The sequence below is a fragment of the Bactrocera neohumeralis genome, chromosome 2 (assembly GCF_024586455.1).
Source record: "Bactrocera neohumeralis isolate Rockhampton chromosome 2, APGP_CSIRO_Bneo_wtdbg2-racon-allhic-juicebox.fasta_v2, whole genome shotgun sequence".
Lineage (NCBI taxonomy): Eukaryota > Metazoa > Arthropoda > Insecta > Diptera > Tephritidae > Bactrocera > Bactrocera neohumeralis.
The window spans coordinates 91,735,713-91,751,879 of NC_065919.1; the positions used below are offsets into that span (position 1 = coordinate 91,735,713).

General features: G+C 37.6%; 1 protein-coding gene across 5 annotated transcripts in view; it reads right to left on the reverse strand.

Moving 5' to 3' along the window:
* The window catches only part of LOC126752419 (octopamine receptor beta-1R), a 46,149-nt gene that overhangs the window by 8,774 nt on the left and 21,208 nt on the right, over positions 1-16,167 (reverse strand). For all 5 annotated transcript variants that reach the window (XM_050463220.1, XM_050463212.1, XM_050463201.1 and 2 more), the window contains 5 exons: positions 9,923-10,120; positions 9,640-9,811; positions 1,851-1,987; positions 1,312-1,494; positions 1,049-1,202 (listed from right to left, as the gene is read on the reverse strand). In XM_050463220.1, coding sequence (XP_050319177.1) covers positions 1,049-1,202; positions 1,312-1,494; positions 1,851-1,987; positions 9,640-9,811; positions 9,923-10,120 — 844 coding nt within the window. The remainder of the gene's footprint in view (positions 1-1,048; positions 1,203-1,311; positions 1,495-1,850; positions 1,988-9,639; positions 9,812-9,922; positions 10,121-16,167) is intronic.

Genomic DNA, 16,167 nt, shown 5'->3' on the forward strand with positions numbered 1-16,167 from the left:
TATGGTTCAAAGACTGCTGAAATGCCTCTGAAGAAATAAAAATGAAGTAACCTTGAACGCTGCTTGCCTTGCATACTTGGTAGCGCAAATATGTGTAAGCAAAAGTACTAAAATGCTGAAGGAAATGCTAACAGCTTCGATTCAAAGATATTACACAACTGTATGTCGGATGCTTGAGTTTTTTAATCTTTAAACTAATAATGATATTAAAAGGCTAATGTGAGAGTAAGAGTACGTAAGTAAGAGAGCCTATTCCAGCAAATTCTTTACTCCAAGCAAATTATTTAAGAACTCAAAATTATTTATGTTAATGAAATTGTAATTTCTTTAAAAGCCACAGAAAAGGGCTTGAAGTATAAGTACTTAACTAAGCCAAACTACTCTACCCAACCGAAATTCCATATCGCGAACCTCACTTGTAGCATGCAAGCAAATGCAATTTTCTGTGTCTGCACATCTGTGTCCCACCAACAATGATTGATGGAACTTTTGGCAATAAATATGTCCAATCGCTTTTATGTTTGTGCACTTGCTTAATAAGTTTAAAAGGATAGAGTTAACAATTTCAAATTTATAAAAACTAAAAGTATGAAAAATTAGTAATAACAAAAAATCTGATTTTAGAAGTCAAGAGTTTGTCTGAGATCTACATGTTTCCTTTTAATATATATATATTGAAATAAAATTATAATTAAAAGAAAAAGATGAAAAAATCGGAGCTTGAAACCTTTGATTTATTAGTGGAACGGTATTGTTGTAAAGTTTCACAAGTATGCAAACTTATTCCACAGTGGCAGTCACGGTCCTTCCAAATAAATGTCAGGTATTTTAGATTAGTTCATTTCACAAGATCGTCAAGAAAGCAAAAAAGCATTAAATCACCTTCTATAGAGCAAATATATGTTATAAAAGGTATTAAATAAGAATGTAGCCATATTTTTGCTGAAATGATCGTGTTGCTTATTAGCGGCAAGCGATATATACATATGTACTTTAGCATATACATATATATGCATATAAAATCTAATCTAGGGAATTCCTGACTTACCTTCAGTGTTTTCTTGAAAGCTCCACGAAAATCACGATTGAAGTAGGCATAAATAATAGGATTCAAAGCCGAATTGAAGTAGCCGATCCAAAAGAGTATACCAACAACAATGCGCGGTGTGGTGCAACTAGAGCAAAGTGTGGACGTTAAATACCTGAAATATACCAAATCTTAACTATATTGAAACTTGGCCTAAGTGAATTTGAAATCAGGAGCGTATTTGTTTGCATTACAATTAAATCAATTAAGTTTGTTTCAATTACCATAGGAAAAATGGCGCCCAACAGAGTAGAAAAGCACTCATTATTATTCCAAGCGTACGTGCGGCCTTGCGCTCCCGGCGCATTGTTGTAATGGTCGACTGTTCGACTTGGATACTTGGTCGCGGCTTGGGTATTTGGCTAATCTGCAAATGTTTGTCTAGAAGGAGGGCAGCAACTTTGGATCTGAAACGTGGAGAAAAAAGACAACACTTTAATGAATTGTAGAAGAATTAGGCTTTCAAAGATACTTAAAAATGAAATAAGCAACTCAAAACTAGTGCACTTATATATTATAATTTTAAACAAAAGATAGAGAACATAGGTATATATTTCGTGTATGATACGAAATTCTTAGGCAGCGAATTAAAAAGGAATCCGAATACATTAACTGCCTAACTAATACCGAAGTCATAAGCAGATAGGTTGTAAAAGTAAATGTTAATATTTCAACAGAAGGAATGAATAACAGAAAAGATATTGTATAACCAAAAGACACGAAGTAAGTAAATACTTCTTGGTTTCATGGATTCAAAACTTACCTGTAGACAAGCCGTTCCTGTCGTACAGCCTCTTGATAAATGCGATAGTACATGAAGACCATTACGAAACCAGGTATCCAGAAACTCATCGAGGAACTAACTATGGCGTACGCCTTGTTCACTTTGAATTCGCATATCTGTGTAGAAGATGTGAAGAAGCGAACGGATTAGACCCCTTAACAGAAAACACAAAAAAAAAAAATACAGAGAGCAGCAAAGAAAAAGGGTTGCAACTCTTTAAAACAATGAATACTTGTCACACTATTTTATAAAGCCCAACCAACACCTAACGGTGCTTATTAAAACTCAATGAGGTTTCTTTATAATTTTACCGCTGGTGGGGAAATTAAAGACCTTTCAGTGAGCGAAACTAAATTCATTATTTCCTTTATATTTACTCGGACTTGTCGATGACAAACATGTTCAAAGATATTTAGCTAACTTAGACTAGATGCACTCTAAATAAGTGCCACATCACACTTGCCACCTCAAATATTCAACCTTATATTACAATAAAATAACGGAATTGATAGTGATTTGAGAGAGAATGCTGCACGCAGTGTATAACTGGCAATTTCAGTCGTTTCTTGCGCTCATTAAAAGAAGCGTCGATTTTCATTACTTTCAAGATGTTCCAAAAGTTTGTGCTGCATTGCTCACAGCTTCCGAACGCGCCTGTGATTTTGGGTTAGCGATTTTTTGGCAGCCACACATCGAGTTATACCTACATCGAGCGAAATCCATTTGAGTGCGTTCGAATTAATTAAGGCGAGCCATTTTGTGTAAATGGACTTATTTAATTTACTTTAACGACTTTTTCTCTTCTTTTATTTGGTTTGCAGGAAAAACGATTGGTAAACAATGAATTGCGCTTTTATAACCTTTGCCTTGCTCTTGTATTGAATTTTTTGCGGTTTATATTTTACTTATTCGTCCTTTCAAACTCCCATTGCATTGCTGAGAACATAAGAAATTTTTAATTGATTTTCAATGTTACATTTAACACATTTTAAAGATTCAACCTTTGCTCCTGCATAAGTAATTCATCGAATACGACTTCTATTTCCAGTTTTTTTTATTTTTGAGGAGTTGGACTACTTTAAGATTTATAATACAGTGGCCACAACCGAATAATTGGAGTTGTTGATTCCACTCAGAGGCGCGTGTGCTAAACTACTGAGCATGATTGAACTCGGCCACTAGGCAGTAAAACCAGAAGAACACTTCGCTTGTCGAAGAAAACTAAAGCAGAAGGAAAAGCTCGGCCATGTAGAAACTGAAGGTATAAACACCAAAATATAATATCCTCCATGATAAATAAAATGCCGTTAGTTCTCTAAATTATACATTATTGTTTTGCTCTTTTTCTTCACCTTTCATTGCCTTCGTCAAAAGTGCATACTCTCTGAGTCGAACAACAAACATTGATGTGTTTACTGAATTATTTAATGAGCGAGATGGCAAAGGACAGCAGAATATCATTCATATTATCCAAAAATGCTTAAAACTCTTTCATGTTGACCTATTGAGCCAGCCCTCTACTATGTTCTAAAATCGATAACATTATTTTAGCTAAAAACCTTTTCTGCGACTCTCTGTGAGGCAATTGTTGTTGCTCGTACGTGATGAGGGATTTTGATGAATTTTGCCATTTTTTGCCGTCAATTTAATCACTTTTGATACTCGAATTCAACTTCATGCGCTGAAGAGGAAAATTCAACGTGACAACAAGGTCAAACTGGCAAGTCAAAATGAATGACTAAAGCAATGGAATGACCACGCGCCCATAACTACATACAATCATTCACTGAACCTCTGTTAAGTTGTAGCAAAATACACAGTTAAGCCTTTCGGGTTTTTATACTCTCGCAACAAAGTTGCTAAGGAGAGTATTATAGTTTTGTTCACATAACGGTTGTTTGTGAGTCCTAACACTAAAAGAGTCAGATATAGGGTTATATATACCAAAGTGATCAGGGTGACGAGTAGAGTTGAAATCCGGATGTCTGTCTGTCCGTCCGTCCGTGCAAGCTGAAACTTGAGTAAAAATTGAGATATCATGACGAAACTTGGGTCACGTATTTCTTGGCTCCATAAGAAGGTTAAGCTCGAAGATGGGCAAAATCGGCTCTGCCACGCCCGCAAAATGGCGAAAACCGAAAACCTATAAAGTGTCATAACAAAGCCATAAATAAAGATATTAAAGTGAAATTTGGCACAAAGGATCGCATTAGGGAGGGGCATATTTGGACGTAAGTTTTTTGCAAAAGTGGGTGTGGACCCGCCCCCTACTAAGTTTTTGGTACATATCGTCGTTTCCTTCAGGCATTTCCATTTACAGTTCAAAAATGGAAGAAATCGGATAATAACCACGCCCACCTCCCATACAAAGGTTATGTTGAAAATCCCTAAAAGTGATAAAACCGACTAACAAAAAACGTCAGAAACACTAAGTTTTACGTAAGAAATGGCAGAAGGAAGCTGCATCTAGGCTTTTTTTAAAAATTGAAAATAGGCGTGGCGTCGCCTACTTATGGACCAAAAACCATATCTCAGGAGCTGCTCGACCGATTTCAATGAAATTCGGTATATAATATTTTCTTAACACCCTGATGACATGTACAAAATATTTGTGAAATCGGTTAACAACCACGCCTTCTTCCAATATAACGCTATTTTGAATTCCATCTGATGCCTTCTCTGTATAATATAGTACATTAGGAACCAATGATGATAGCGGAATAAAACTTTACACAAATACGGTATTTGAAAAATATGTAAATGACGGATAATGAAATCTCGATTATCACTTTACCATGCGAGAGTATAAAATGTTCGGTGACACCCGAACTTACTGTAAACTTAACAACTTTTAGGCATAGCATATGCAACGAAGGCGAGAAAGAAGCTGATGAGGTGATAGAAGCACTTCTCCACCAAACATTTACTCAAGAAAATATTCTATTATTTATCAGGGCTTATCCTACTACAAAAACATTGCGATTTAATATTTAATAATATTTTATTGCATCTCGAATCTGTACATAGAGTCATTTATCAAAGATCACATGATTTGATTAGTGCATTTAATAACAAACCAGTTAGCATAAGAAAGAAACAAGGAGTTGTAAAATTTTCATCACAGCGAGACGTCGGACTTTTCAAGCCCACTTATTTGTCCGAGTCAACCAGCTTGCTTGAATATTCAATGAAATATCAGTCCCGGAAAATCTTTAAAAGAAATAAAATAGTAAAACACCAGAAGAAATGCTACCATTTATTGGGTGCAAATATCGCATACCTCTTCTGAATTTCGCGCCTACAAAGCGAACGACAGGAGAGTAAAAAGGAAGAAAATACCCAAGCGAAATTCGCCTTGTTTGGGCGGAGAAAGCATTCATTCATGCTTATCAACTTTCACATTCAACTATTTTCTAGTGCAAGTGGTTGGAATTTGAGCTTGAAATTCACAACTTCCTAAGTTTCTATTTTAAGTATTTTTGCTAGAGCAATGCGGCAGGCACCAAAAAGAAACAAAATCAAAGCAAAGTACTGATACTAAAGTCGAAAGTGCTCCACTTCTTTGCCTTGCCACTTAGTGAACCTGTTAGAATGATACTTAAAGTGTCTTTGCTCTAGTTGCGAGTTAAATTACCACTCGCGCGATTAACTCCCTTCCTCCCCAACCTTGCTGATTAAAACATTGTGCAAACCACAAGCGAGTTAAATGTTTCGCACTATGAAAAGTTTTAATTGCTGTCGGAACAATACAATTAATTCGAACTATGTCGCAGTTACACAAAGCACTGGAAGATTCTAAAGCAAACTTCGACACCATCCACGAGATTGTCAATGCCTCGGCGCTCTGGGTTGATTGACAATTCGTTCTTCGCAAAGGCAAACACTACGATTTCCCGCTGGAGGGGCTGTGACTGAGCCCAGGCTGCGTGCGTGGTGCGGTCAGGGCTTTTGGATTATTTCAAATATTCATTATGCAATTATGACTTAATTAAACAGAGCCCTAGTTAATCGCTAATAGATAATTTCGTTGCCGATGTGCTTTTTTATCGCGAGAGCACGCGTGTGCGTGAATTTGAGTTAATTTAAATTGAAACTCGCTAATCGTTTGTTTAGTGAACTTTGCTGTGTAAAACGAGTATACACAAATTGTTAGCCTTCATTCTTCGTTTAAATCACGCACACCACAAATTTTAAACGCAATTATTATTTAGATAAAAAATTTAGCTTAAATTGCATTAACATTTAACTAACATCTTTTAAAGAACTAAAAATCAGAAATATTTAATTATAAAAAATATCGGACTAAAAATTAAAAAAATACAAATTCTCACAACTCGAAAATCCACGTGCTGATAATAAACAGGGTGCCTCTAAATTATTGCAAAATAAGTTTGCCGCCATCTGTGTAGTAAAGTGTTGATAACCCTAAAAAAGTCGACAACTGACAGTTTTGGCTTAGAAAAAATGGAGCGTTCGACAACTTCATTGAAAATATGGTTGGACTCGTGTTTTAACTTCGTCAACTGTGAAGACTAATTGAAATGGCGGTGAACTTAAATCTTGCTTCATTTTGGGATATCCAGAAATGAATACATTCGTAATTTTGGAAGGGTGGACCATATTCAATCAGTTCGAATCACATGCAACAAAAACAAATATTCTGGCTTAACTTAATTGTAATTTAATCAAAATTATGGATTGAGAATCAACGGGAAAATGTGAGTTATAGTTATTGTGGATATAACTAATCACCAGTTCGAGAATTCACCTAAGAAGGTATTGGCGTTAACTAGGAAAACAAAATTTCTGCTGCAAAACCATAAAAAGCAAAACTTCGTCAAGAGAAACACGTAACTTAAAACTAATTATGGCGCAACTTTATGCTAATACATGTAAAATGCCTCGGGCAACCAACCGTTTCATTTGATATAATACACACACTCAAGCACCCGTCCGTAGATACTCGCACATAAAAGGATATGTTCACCACGATTCCACATAATGACAGCAAACAACAAACGCAATGAAGATTTTAATGCATACATATATGTACATCGATACACACACACGCAAAGAGTCAACAGGATGTCGACGCCGCATTTTGACACGCTGCGGAAGTCAGCCAAGCTAATTATAATTTCACAATGCCATTTGCAATTACTATGCTCGTATAGTCGGCAGTTAGTGAGGCAAGTGGCTGCGCATGTTTAGGTTGATGCGGCTGTGGGCCGCTAAGTGGGTTGCAGTGTGTGGAGTTGCATAATCAATTTAAATGGCAAACAAAGGAAACATAATTTCATCTAAAGAGCCATGCATAATGGCGCATACATCGATATTGAAGTGCAATGAAAGTGAGATTTAATGCGAATTTAAGTTTGCTCGAAAGACCTATATCTTTCATTAAGCCCGGAATACAATATTGTGCAGACAGTGCCGCAAACCTGAGTCATCCAGGGGTAAAATATACACTTACGAATTGGCAAACCCACCACAGGCTCCCAAGTATGATGTCCTTTCACGCCTTTCAATCAAGATATGCATACCAACATAAGAACATATGCTAACGTAATTAAATTCAAATGCCACTCTGAGACACTTCTTGTGACAGGCTACTTGACAGGTAAAATTCAAGGTGAATGCATTAGACTGCTTGCATTTTTCGCACTCTTGCCATTAACATAATGTCAGGAAGAGGAAGAAGAAAATAAGTCAACTGCAAACTTTGTAATCGAATTTAAATTAACACAAATTTCGTTATTGACGCAGAAGAAAGCGTTGGAACGCCCACCCTCAATCAAGAATAAGGTGTTTTAGATTCTATTATTCCTGATACCCTTTACTTTCTTGATAATGTGAGTCAATCAATGGTTTTAAGCTTACATTCAATATTATTGCATATTTTTGATATATTGACTCACATTGAACAATTTCTAGAATTGATTTAATCTAGCCCATTCGACCACTCGGGAAAATTTCTTCAACTCAAATTAATTTAGACTCAACTCAAAGGAATGTATTTATAACGGATCATACGTATATCACACTAATAATATGGCGATAAAAAGCCAGCTGGGATTTATTTAAGTCTAACCTAAAAAAAAACATATGTGAAAAGTATTGGATGTTTGCCTTCAAAATTGTCAGTTTGCGATTTAAATTTTGTCAAATCCTTTCTGAAGAGCCATTTGGTATACATACATATTATAAATACCATTCATCCATATATGCAAAATTCACAGTTTGTGCTTGAGCACCAAGGCAATGTACGAAAGTTTGCGATTTGCCAGCGATCTGTACGTAAAAAAGCAACTATTTCAATGATAGATTTATTTTAGTATATTACACGTACATATATTGTATACGCACTACACCGAAGTATCGAGGTAAAATAGTTGCACAGACCGCGACTAGATGCCGCTCCGAGTTGAGTTTACGTTTCAGTCAGGAAGTCCTCCATTTTTGTTTGAATTATTACAGAGTTTGCTTGTTAATGTACAGTAAGTATGAGCATGTAATGCAAATATCAATATGTAATACACACATTTTAAAAAGCATAACACACTTTGGCGGTAATGGCGCTGCAGCAAGGCAGGATAACGGAAAATCACATTTGGAGCGAAAAATGTGGAAAACGAGGAAAATTGACATTAAGTAACTTACTCGTGCACGTTAAGAACATAAAAAGGCATAAGCAATTTTATAGTCGTAGAGTCTGTATCAATAATATATACATATACACATTAGGGTGTGCCATTTTGAGGCAACCCTTTTTTTCAACTGAAAAACAGGCTCAAAACTTTCGAAATGTGTAAAAAAAAAGTCACTCAAAAGATGAGCTCTTAATATTAATATTAAGAGGTGCCTCTTTCAAATTTTCTGTTTTCCATATAAATTACATGGAAAAAAATCGTTTTTTTGTGGTGGTTATTCTGCGGAGGTTATTATATGTGCACGCGATGGCTGCCAGTTGCCAAAAAATGCCTCTGAGCTATAGAAAGTTAAAGATAAAAAATCACGATTGTCGTGCGTTTTCAATGGAAAATTTTTACACGCCTTGGTCCAGTCCTTAATGTTAATAATGTATTAAGGGCTCAAATTTTGTTTAGGGTATTTCCAAGGAAATTTCATGATGGGATTGAAAAAAATTAATATTTCAAAAAAAAAAAAAAACACCCTAATATACATATGTATATCCAACAGGAAATGCAACTAATTCGAAATTGTTTATCATAAGTGCATGGCTTCCAGTGGATATTCCTCAATAGGATGGTAGAAATGAAGTTTAGTATGAAATTACGAATAACACAAGCTGTATAAGTAATAAAAAGTCTACCGGAAATATTAAAAACTCATTTACCAGATTTTCTTAAAAGGTCCACCAATTTCACTTGAGCGTAAATAATTTTGAAATAAGGTCAATTTTGTGGCCTATGATCTCAAATGTATCCGTTTTCATCTTAAGGAGTTTGTAACTTTTAAAGTTAGACTCCTGTGGGTGATGTGGTAAGGTTGCTTACAACAAAATCAAACTTACAATTCAAAATGTGAAATTCCGTTACATTTGAGACAGCTGCGGCAACACTTCTTGTTACCAATAACCCACTCATGCAAGGACTGACGGCAGGCTGCTGGACAGCGCAGCACCGTCAATCCTTCAATACGCTTTCCAATTTCACACTCGCATTTCATGCTCTCTCTTGCTCATCCTTCTTTCACTCAGGTTCACTCGTATAAGTACTTATATAAATGGTCAATAAGTGTTACTTACGTGTGGATTGCTTTTTAAGTATTTCCAATTTTCCTCCGTCGTGTACCAGCCCGAGCAGATCGGTAGAAATGAGAGAAGCGCGGGCAACAGCCACACCATCAAGAGCATAAAGTACACACGTCCCTGCGTCATAATCAGTGGATAATCGAGCGGTTGCACAATCGCGTAATATCTGCAATGGTAGGAATCTCAAATAGTCTCGTAAAATACCACATTAATTCTAGTCATAACCCTCAATCCATACATATGTAAGTGTTTGTGGGAACTGATTATTGCTACTTACCTATCCACGGATATGCAGCAGAGGTGCATAATACTCGCCGTTGAGAAGTAAACATCGAAACTGTTCCACACATCGCACATTACGGCGCCGAACATCCATTTCCCGGTAATCTCGACGGAAGCGTTGAATGTCATGGCGCACAGGGCCACCAACATATCAGCGACGGCTAACGAGACTACAAAGTAGTTCGTGATAATGCTGTGGATGGAACGCAAAGCAAACAAATAGTAAATCAGCATAAGGCAAAAAAAGTTCAAGTTTCTGAAAATTTCGAGTACAGCTTCCTCGAGTGACTGACACTGGTAATAAAAGTATTTGAAATACAGTAAGGCATTGAATAAATTCCGGCTTATGTTCCTTTGTCATATACATATGTACATATACTATATATCATTAAAGCGGGATTTATCTACATTCCGATCTTATGTAGAAGAAACGTTCTTATTTATGATCAGATTTCGTAGATCAAATGTTCCGATTCGCCTACTTGAATTTAGGGTATGAATAGATAAGTGTTAGAAAGCACCTACAAATAAGTCTAACTCAATTCATATATTCATACAACGTGATAGAAAATCAATAAAAATACAAAATACACCTGTGAAGAGAACGTTTTCTCCTAATTTTGTTAGCTAAAGTTTAGCAATTGATGTGAATGTGTATTTGAGTCTTGAAAATTACTTAATGAATATATTGTGGAAGTCAGTATGTCTGTGCATCAGATTTATTTTCCTTCTGACTTCACTACAAGAACAACAGTTCACAACCAGCAGCCTCTCATAGAAAGTTTTTTTTCTTTTTGCGGTTGTGTTTGTTCACTTGTTCCGCTGCATGAGTAAATATGCACCTGATACATACATCTGTCTGCAATGTCCTTATATAAATAGCAAACAAATATCAAATAAAAATAGCAAACCCGATGGGAAGCGAATCAGCATTCAGGCGGAGTTTCACATCTCGGAGGCATTTGGGTGGATTATGAGTTTGAGGGACTTGGGCCTTTTATTGGTTTCGTGGAAATTTCACATATGAGAGGTGTATTTATGTCAATTATACAACATTATTTTGTTTAGCTACCTATTTATATACCTCAATTTGCAAACGAAAGCAAAGCAAAATAAAAACTTAAAAGTATGTAGTGTTTCATCTGTAATGCTACATAAAAATGAAAATGAAGGTATTCAATAGAAAGGGGCTCAATATTTTTGAAATGTGAGTGTAGAGTTGAATTTATTTGGACAAAAGAAGAAGGCGGAACAGAATGAAAATGCGTCTAAATTTGCTACCAAGTTAAGATCAATAACGGTTGTCGAAGTCAAGCAAGACAGACGAAACACGCATCAAATGAATTGAAATATCAAAATTTCCAAAGTTCGGAGCGTTCGGTGCAGAGAGACGCAATGACATTTGTCAAGTTTTCAGAGCTCATTTGGTGCTACATTGAAATATTGTCTGATTGAGTCATTAAGCTGGTGAAAACTGTCACTTATTGATTGCCTTTATTGGATGTTTTGCTTTTGTTAGTGTTGTAAGTGGTGCCGTTATTGCCATCACGCGTAGTCACTTTTGCGCGCCAGTAAATAAGCGCTTATTTCTAAAGCCATTGGCAAAATACGCAAACATCGATTTGAGCTCTCTTTTCCGCAAGCACTACAAATACGGTCATGAGAAGTGACATCTAATAATGTTTGCAATTGCGCTGTCTATAAGCATAAGCACCTTCAGGCTGTTTATGTGTGTGTGTGTGTACGCTTAGGTCTAAACTGAAGCCTAAGGTCTGTAGTAGCTAATGAGACGAACTTTCTCTTTTCGGAATTTAAACAAGCGACTTGATGGATGGCTATGGTTGGAATTCGGTTCCCTTTAAATGTTCCTTACTGTCAAATTAATAATGTTTTATACGTCACATAACGAGACTTCATGCATGTATGCATGTTGGGTAAATTGTTTCTTTAAATTTCGTGGAAAGCTTTGTTCTTCTATTGGCCTTCTCGGCAAAAATATTAAGTCTTGATTATTTGCATATCAAACAAAATTTAGGCAATTCAAAATCTAGTTCGATCCACATGTTTGTTTGATAAAATGATGGTAACGTGAAGATGTCAGCATTTCTTTTATTTAGAATCTACACATCTGTTTCGATACACTTTTGAACCTTATTTAAATAAAATTCAACAGATTCCGGTTGAATGTATTTAATAATCCCCGCTAATCCTTTACGAATTACGGAATATTTAAAAAGAATTTACATAAAAGGAGAAAAATATTGTTAATTGCTATATAAAATGTATTTTCTCGTTGCTAATATAGTATGACACCTGTGCACTTAGGATCCAACATACTTCATTGTTGGTGAGTGAAGTCTATAATATTGAAATCTAAAGCATTAGCAAGAGGTGAGCGCGGTTTCTTAAATTACAGCCGTGTGGGCAAATAATGTGCCAGCTTTGTTATGTTGAACAATCCAAGCAGAAAATACACATTAAGGCGATTTTATTTCAATTCGTGAACTTTACAACACGTAGTCACGTAATACGCCGTTATTCCGCCTGAGGCTAGCGATTGCTGTCTCAACACTTGATTACTCATACGCACCGGCAACCGTCTGCAGATAACGCCTTTTCCTCCACACTTTCACTCCAATTGGCTTTATTTTAATTTCCCTTTTTTGCTGTGTGCACCGTTAGCAATTTGTCAATTTTCTGAACTGATATTAAATTTTCACGTCGATAACGGCACGCAAACATACAGACACACTGGCGTGGCACAGACATGGATAACACCGTATGTAAGCGAACAAGCAAAGAGGGCGGATGGGCGCAGCCAAGAATAAAATTAAACAAGTAAAATTGTAAATGCAAATGTTAAATTCGCTGTCATTCCGTTCCGTTTTGTATGAATTGTGTCTTTAATCCCGTTCGGGTTCCAGCGGTATTGTTGTTGCGTTAGTATTTGATCTTATATAAGTATGCGGCTAGAAAGCATACAAATCTTTGTTGGCCCGAAAGGTGACTCCAAAGCTATTAGAAGACCATGCACACTTTCAGATGTACTAAGTATGCCCCCAGGTATACGCACCACATACTTATATAATGGGCGTTTTGAAGGCGTGCGCAGCAAAGTGTTAACTGCTTTGGCGGTCGCTGCCCTGAAGAGGAGTTGTGTCTGAATTGACACAGCCGAGTTCGTGTGCCTTGTACCATCTGGCATTGTGACATTTGAATACACATTTAATGTGGCGTTGGGCATTGGCAAGCGGGCGGCATACAGACCGAACGTAGTGTAAAACAGCAAAAAGTCGTGGGAAGACAGAGTTGAATGGAAATGTAACTCCCAGGCATCGCAAGTGCAGCTCTTGCTTTGGCATTAACGCGAACAAGCGTGCTTCATGATAGAGGACGAACTGGCAAATAGACAAGTTAAATAGCAGCTCTTAAGGCTTATCCTGTTACCTAAAACTTTTTACCACAGTGAATTTGGTCGTTTCGTTGTTGCGCCATTTACACCAGAATTCTCGTGCTTAACCTTACCGTAACGACGTTGTGCTCACGACGCCGAGGAAGTAATCCAAGCAAGAAGCACGCCGCCAAGCAGAAATGGGAAATTAAGCTTAATTAGTATTAGGATTCCCACTCAAACGCATTCACACACATATAAAACACACGTGGAAGCCCATGCAAATATGTGTGTGGATGAGTAAGGTGTTTATTTTCGGGTTGCGTGTATAAAAATGGCAAATTACAAATACCATTAATAAATGATGACACGATATTAAAGAATTTATGAGGCTTTTGCTCTGGCAGCTGGCCAATTATTCAGAAGGTACATAAGGTTTATGCCTTGAATTTGTTTAAATTACATGTTGAAGCTAATGTGGACCCACACTGAGACTGATAGCTAGTAGTCGCTTAATTAGTTAAATTATTTAATTTTAATTGTTGAAACATTACAGAACTACCTTTCTTAATTGTCCTCCAGCAGATGTAAATTTTATGTTAATGCTTGCGAATTTAAGCAACGGGAGTTTAATGGAGGATCAGGATGGAGTCATGTGTAGAAGTAGAGTGGCCAGAAACTATTCTTTTACAAATGGCTGAAGCAGCTCACGGCTTCCGGTCTTTGACCAAGTATCCTCTGGGTAGCCTAAGAACATCCGTTTGAAGGCGAACTAAATTGAGAAGGCGAAACATCTCCTCCGCATTATTGTGCGCTGGGTTTGGGACCCGCCACTTAAAAAGACGCACCCAATGAAAAAGAACAACAAGCCTCGGATGAGAGACCCCTCCTTTTGATGACGACCATGGCAAACGAATTAAGGATTGTGCTTGGCGACTTTAACGCCAGGGTGGGCAAAGAAGGTATCTTTGGCACTACGGTCGGTAAATTCAGCCTACACAATGAAACATCCCCAAATGGGTTGAGGCTGGTCGACTTCGCCGGGGCCCGAAATATGGTTATCTGTAGTACTAGATTCCAGCATAAGAAAATTCATCCAGCCACCTGGCTGTCTCCGGATCGAAAAACCACCAACCAGATCGATCATGTTGTGATAGACGGAAGACACGTCTCCAATGTTTTAGATGTGCGTGCGCTCCGTGGTCCTAACATCGACTCGAATCACTACCTTGTCGCTGCACCCACCTCTGCGCAGCAAAAAACGCACGTCAACAAACACAAGGAAGGTTCGACGTCGAGACGCTGCAATCACAACAGACAGCCAACCGATTTTCTACTCGACCAGCACTCCTTCTCTCTGAGAGCACTCGTCAACAACTCGGTATAAGGGAACTGGGGACGGCATTTCAAGCTCTTTACGTACAGCTGCAACCAAAACCATTGGTTTTCGGAAAATGCAAAAGAACAGCTGGTACAACGAGGAGTGCCGTGTCGCAGCGGAGAGAAAACAGACTACCTACCTCGCAACGTTACGATCGACCACAACACGTGCGGGATGTGATAGATATCGAGGGTTCAAGAGGGAAGCGAGACGCATCAGCTTCTTTGTAAAATATGGTTGGACAAAAACATGGCCAACAATTGGAATTTAAGTGTGCTCTACCTAATCCACAAAAAAGGTGACCCCACAATCTGCGCCAACTACCGTGGGATAAGTCTCCTAAACATCGCGTATAAGGTTCTATGGAGCGATATTCGACAGCACGAAAAGGAGCTGCCTTTATGCAGCGATTTCTGAATTTGGTATCCCCGCAAAAGTAATACGGCTGTGTAAACTGACGTTGAGCTACACCAAAAGCTCCGTCAGGATCGGGAGGGACCTCTCCGAGCCGTTCGATACCAAACAAGGTTTCAGACAAGGCGACTCCCTATCATGCGACTTCTTTAATCTGCTGCTGGAGAAAATAATTCGAGCTGCAGAACTTAATCGAGGAGGTACAATCTTTTATAAGAGCCGATGATATTAATATCATCGATCTCAACACCCGCGCCGCTAGTTCTGCTTTCTCCTGACTGGACAAGGAAGCAAAGCAAATGAGTCTGGCAGTGAACGAGAGTAAGTATAAACACCACCAATAATGTCAGCCTGGAAATCCAACGCAGAATAACTCCTGTCGACAGGTGCTACTTCGGACTGAGTAGGCAATTGAGAAGTAAAGTCCTCTCTCGACGAACAAAAACCAAACTCTATAAGCCACTCATTATTCCTGTGTTGCTATGTATATGGTGCAGAGGCATGGACGATGACAACAACTGATTAGTCGACGTTGCGAGTTTCCGAGAGAAAGATTCTGCGAAAGATTTATGGTCCTTTGCGCGTTGGCCACGGCGAATACCGCATTTGGTGGAACGACGAGCTGTATGAGATATACGACGACATTCAGCGAACTAAAAGACAGCGGCTACGCTGGCTATCTCTGAAACAATTGGGGTGGTAAATTTTGGGAAATTAGTAAATTTAAACACTCCATATTTTCTGCAGGTTTTATAAAATGTTTCATAGATTCAAATACATATCTTAGTTTAAGTAAGTAACTACGTCTACTGTTCTTCCAACAACATACCCGATGATGCCTAATTGGTTAATAACAAACTCATGAAACACGACTCTGAAAAGTAAAGCAAAAATATATGCCTCCATATGTGTTCATATACATATACATATGTATACATAAATTTATGTATTTAGGTCCTGTTTTCTTCTATTTCGCTTGGCTATATAACCTCTTATACAATCGGAACGAGTGTACAAAACATGCGAGTATTCAAGTGTGTAATTTTCTGTAACA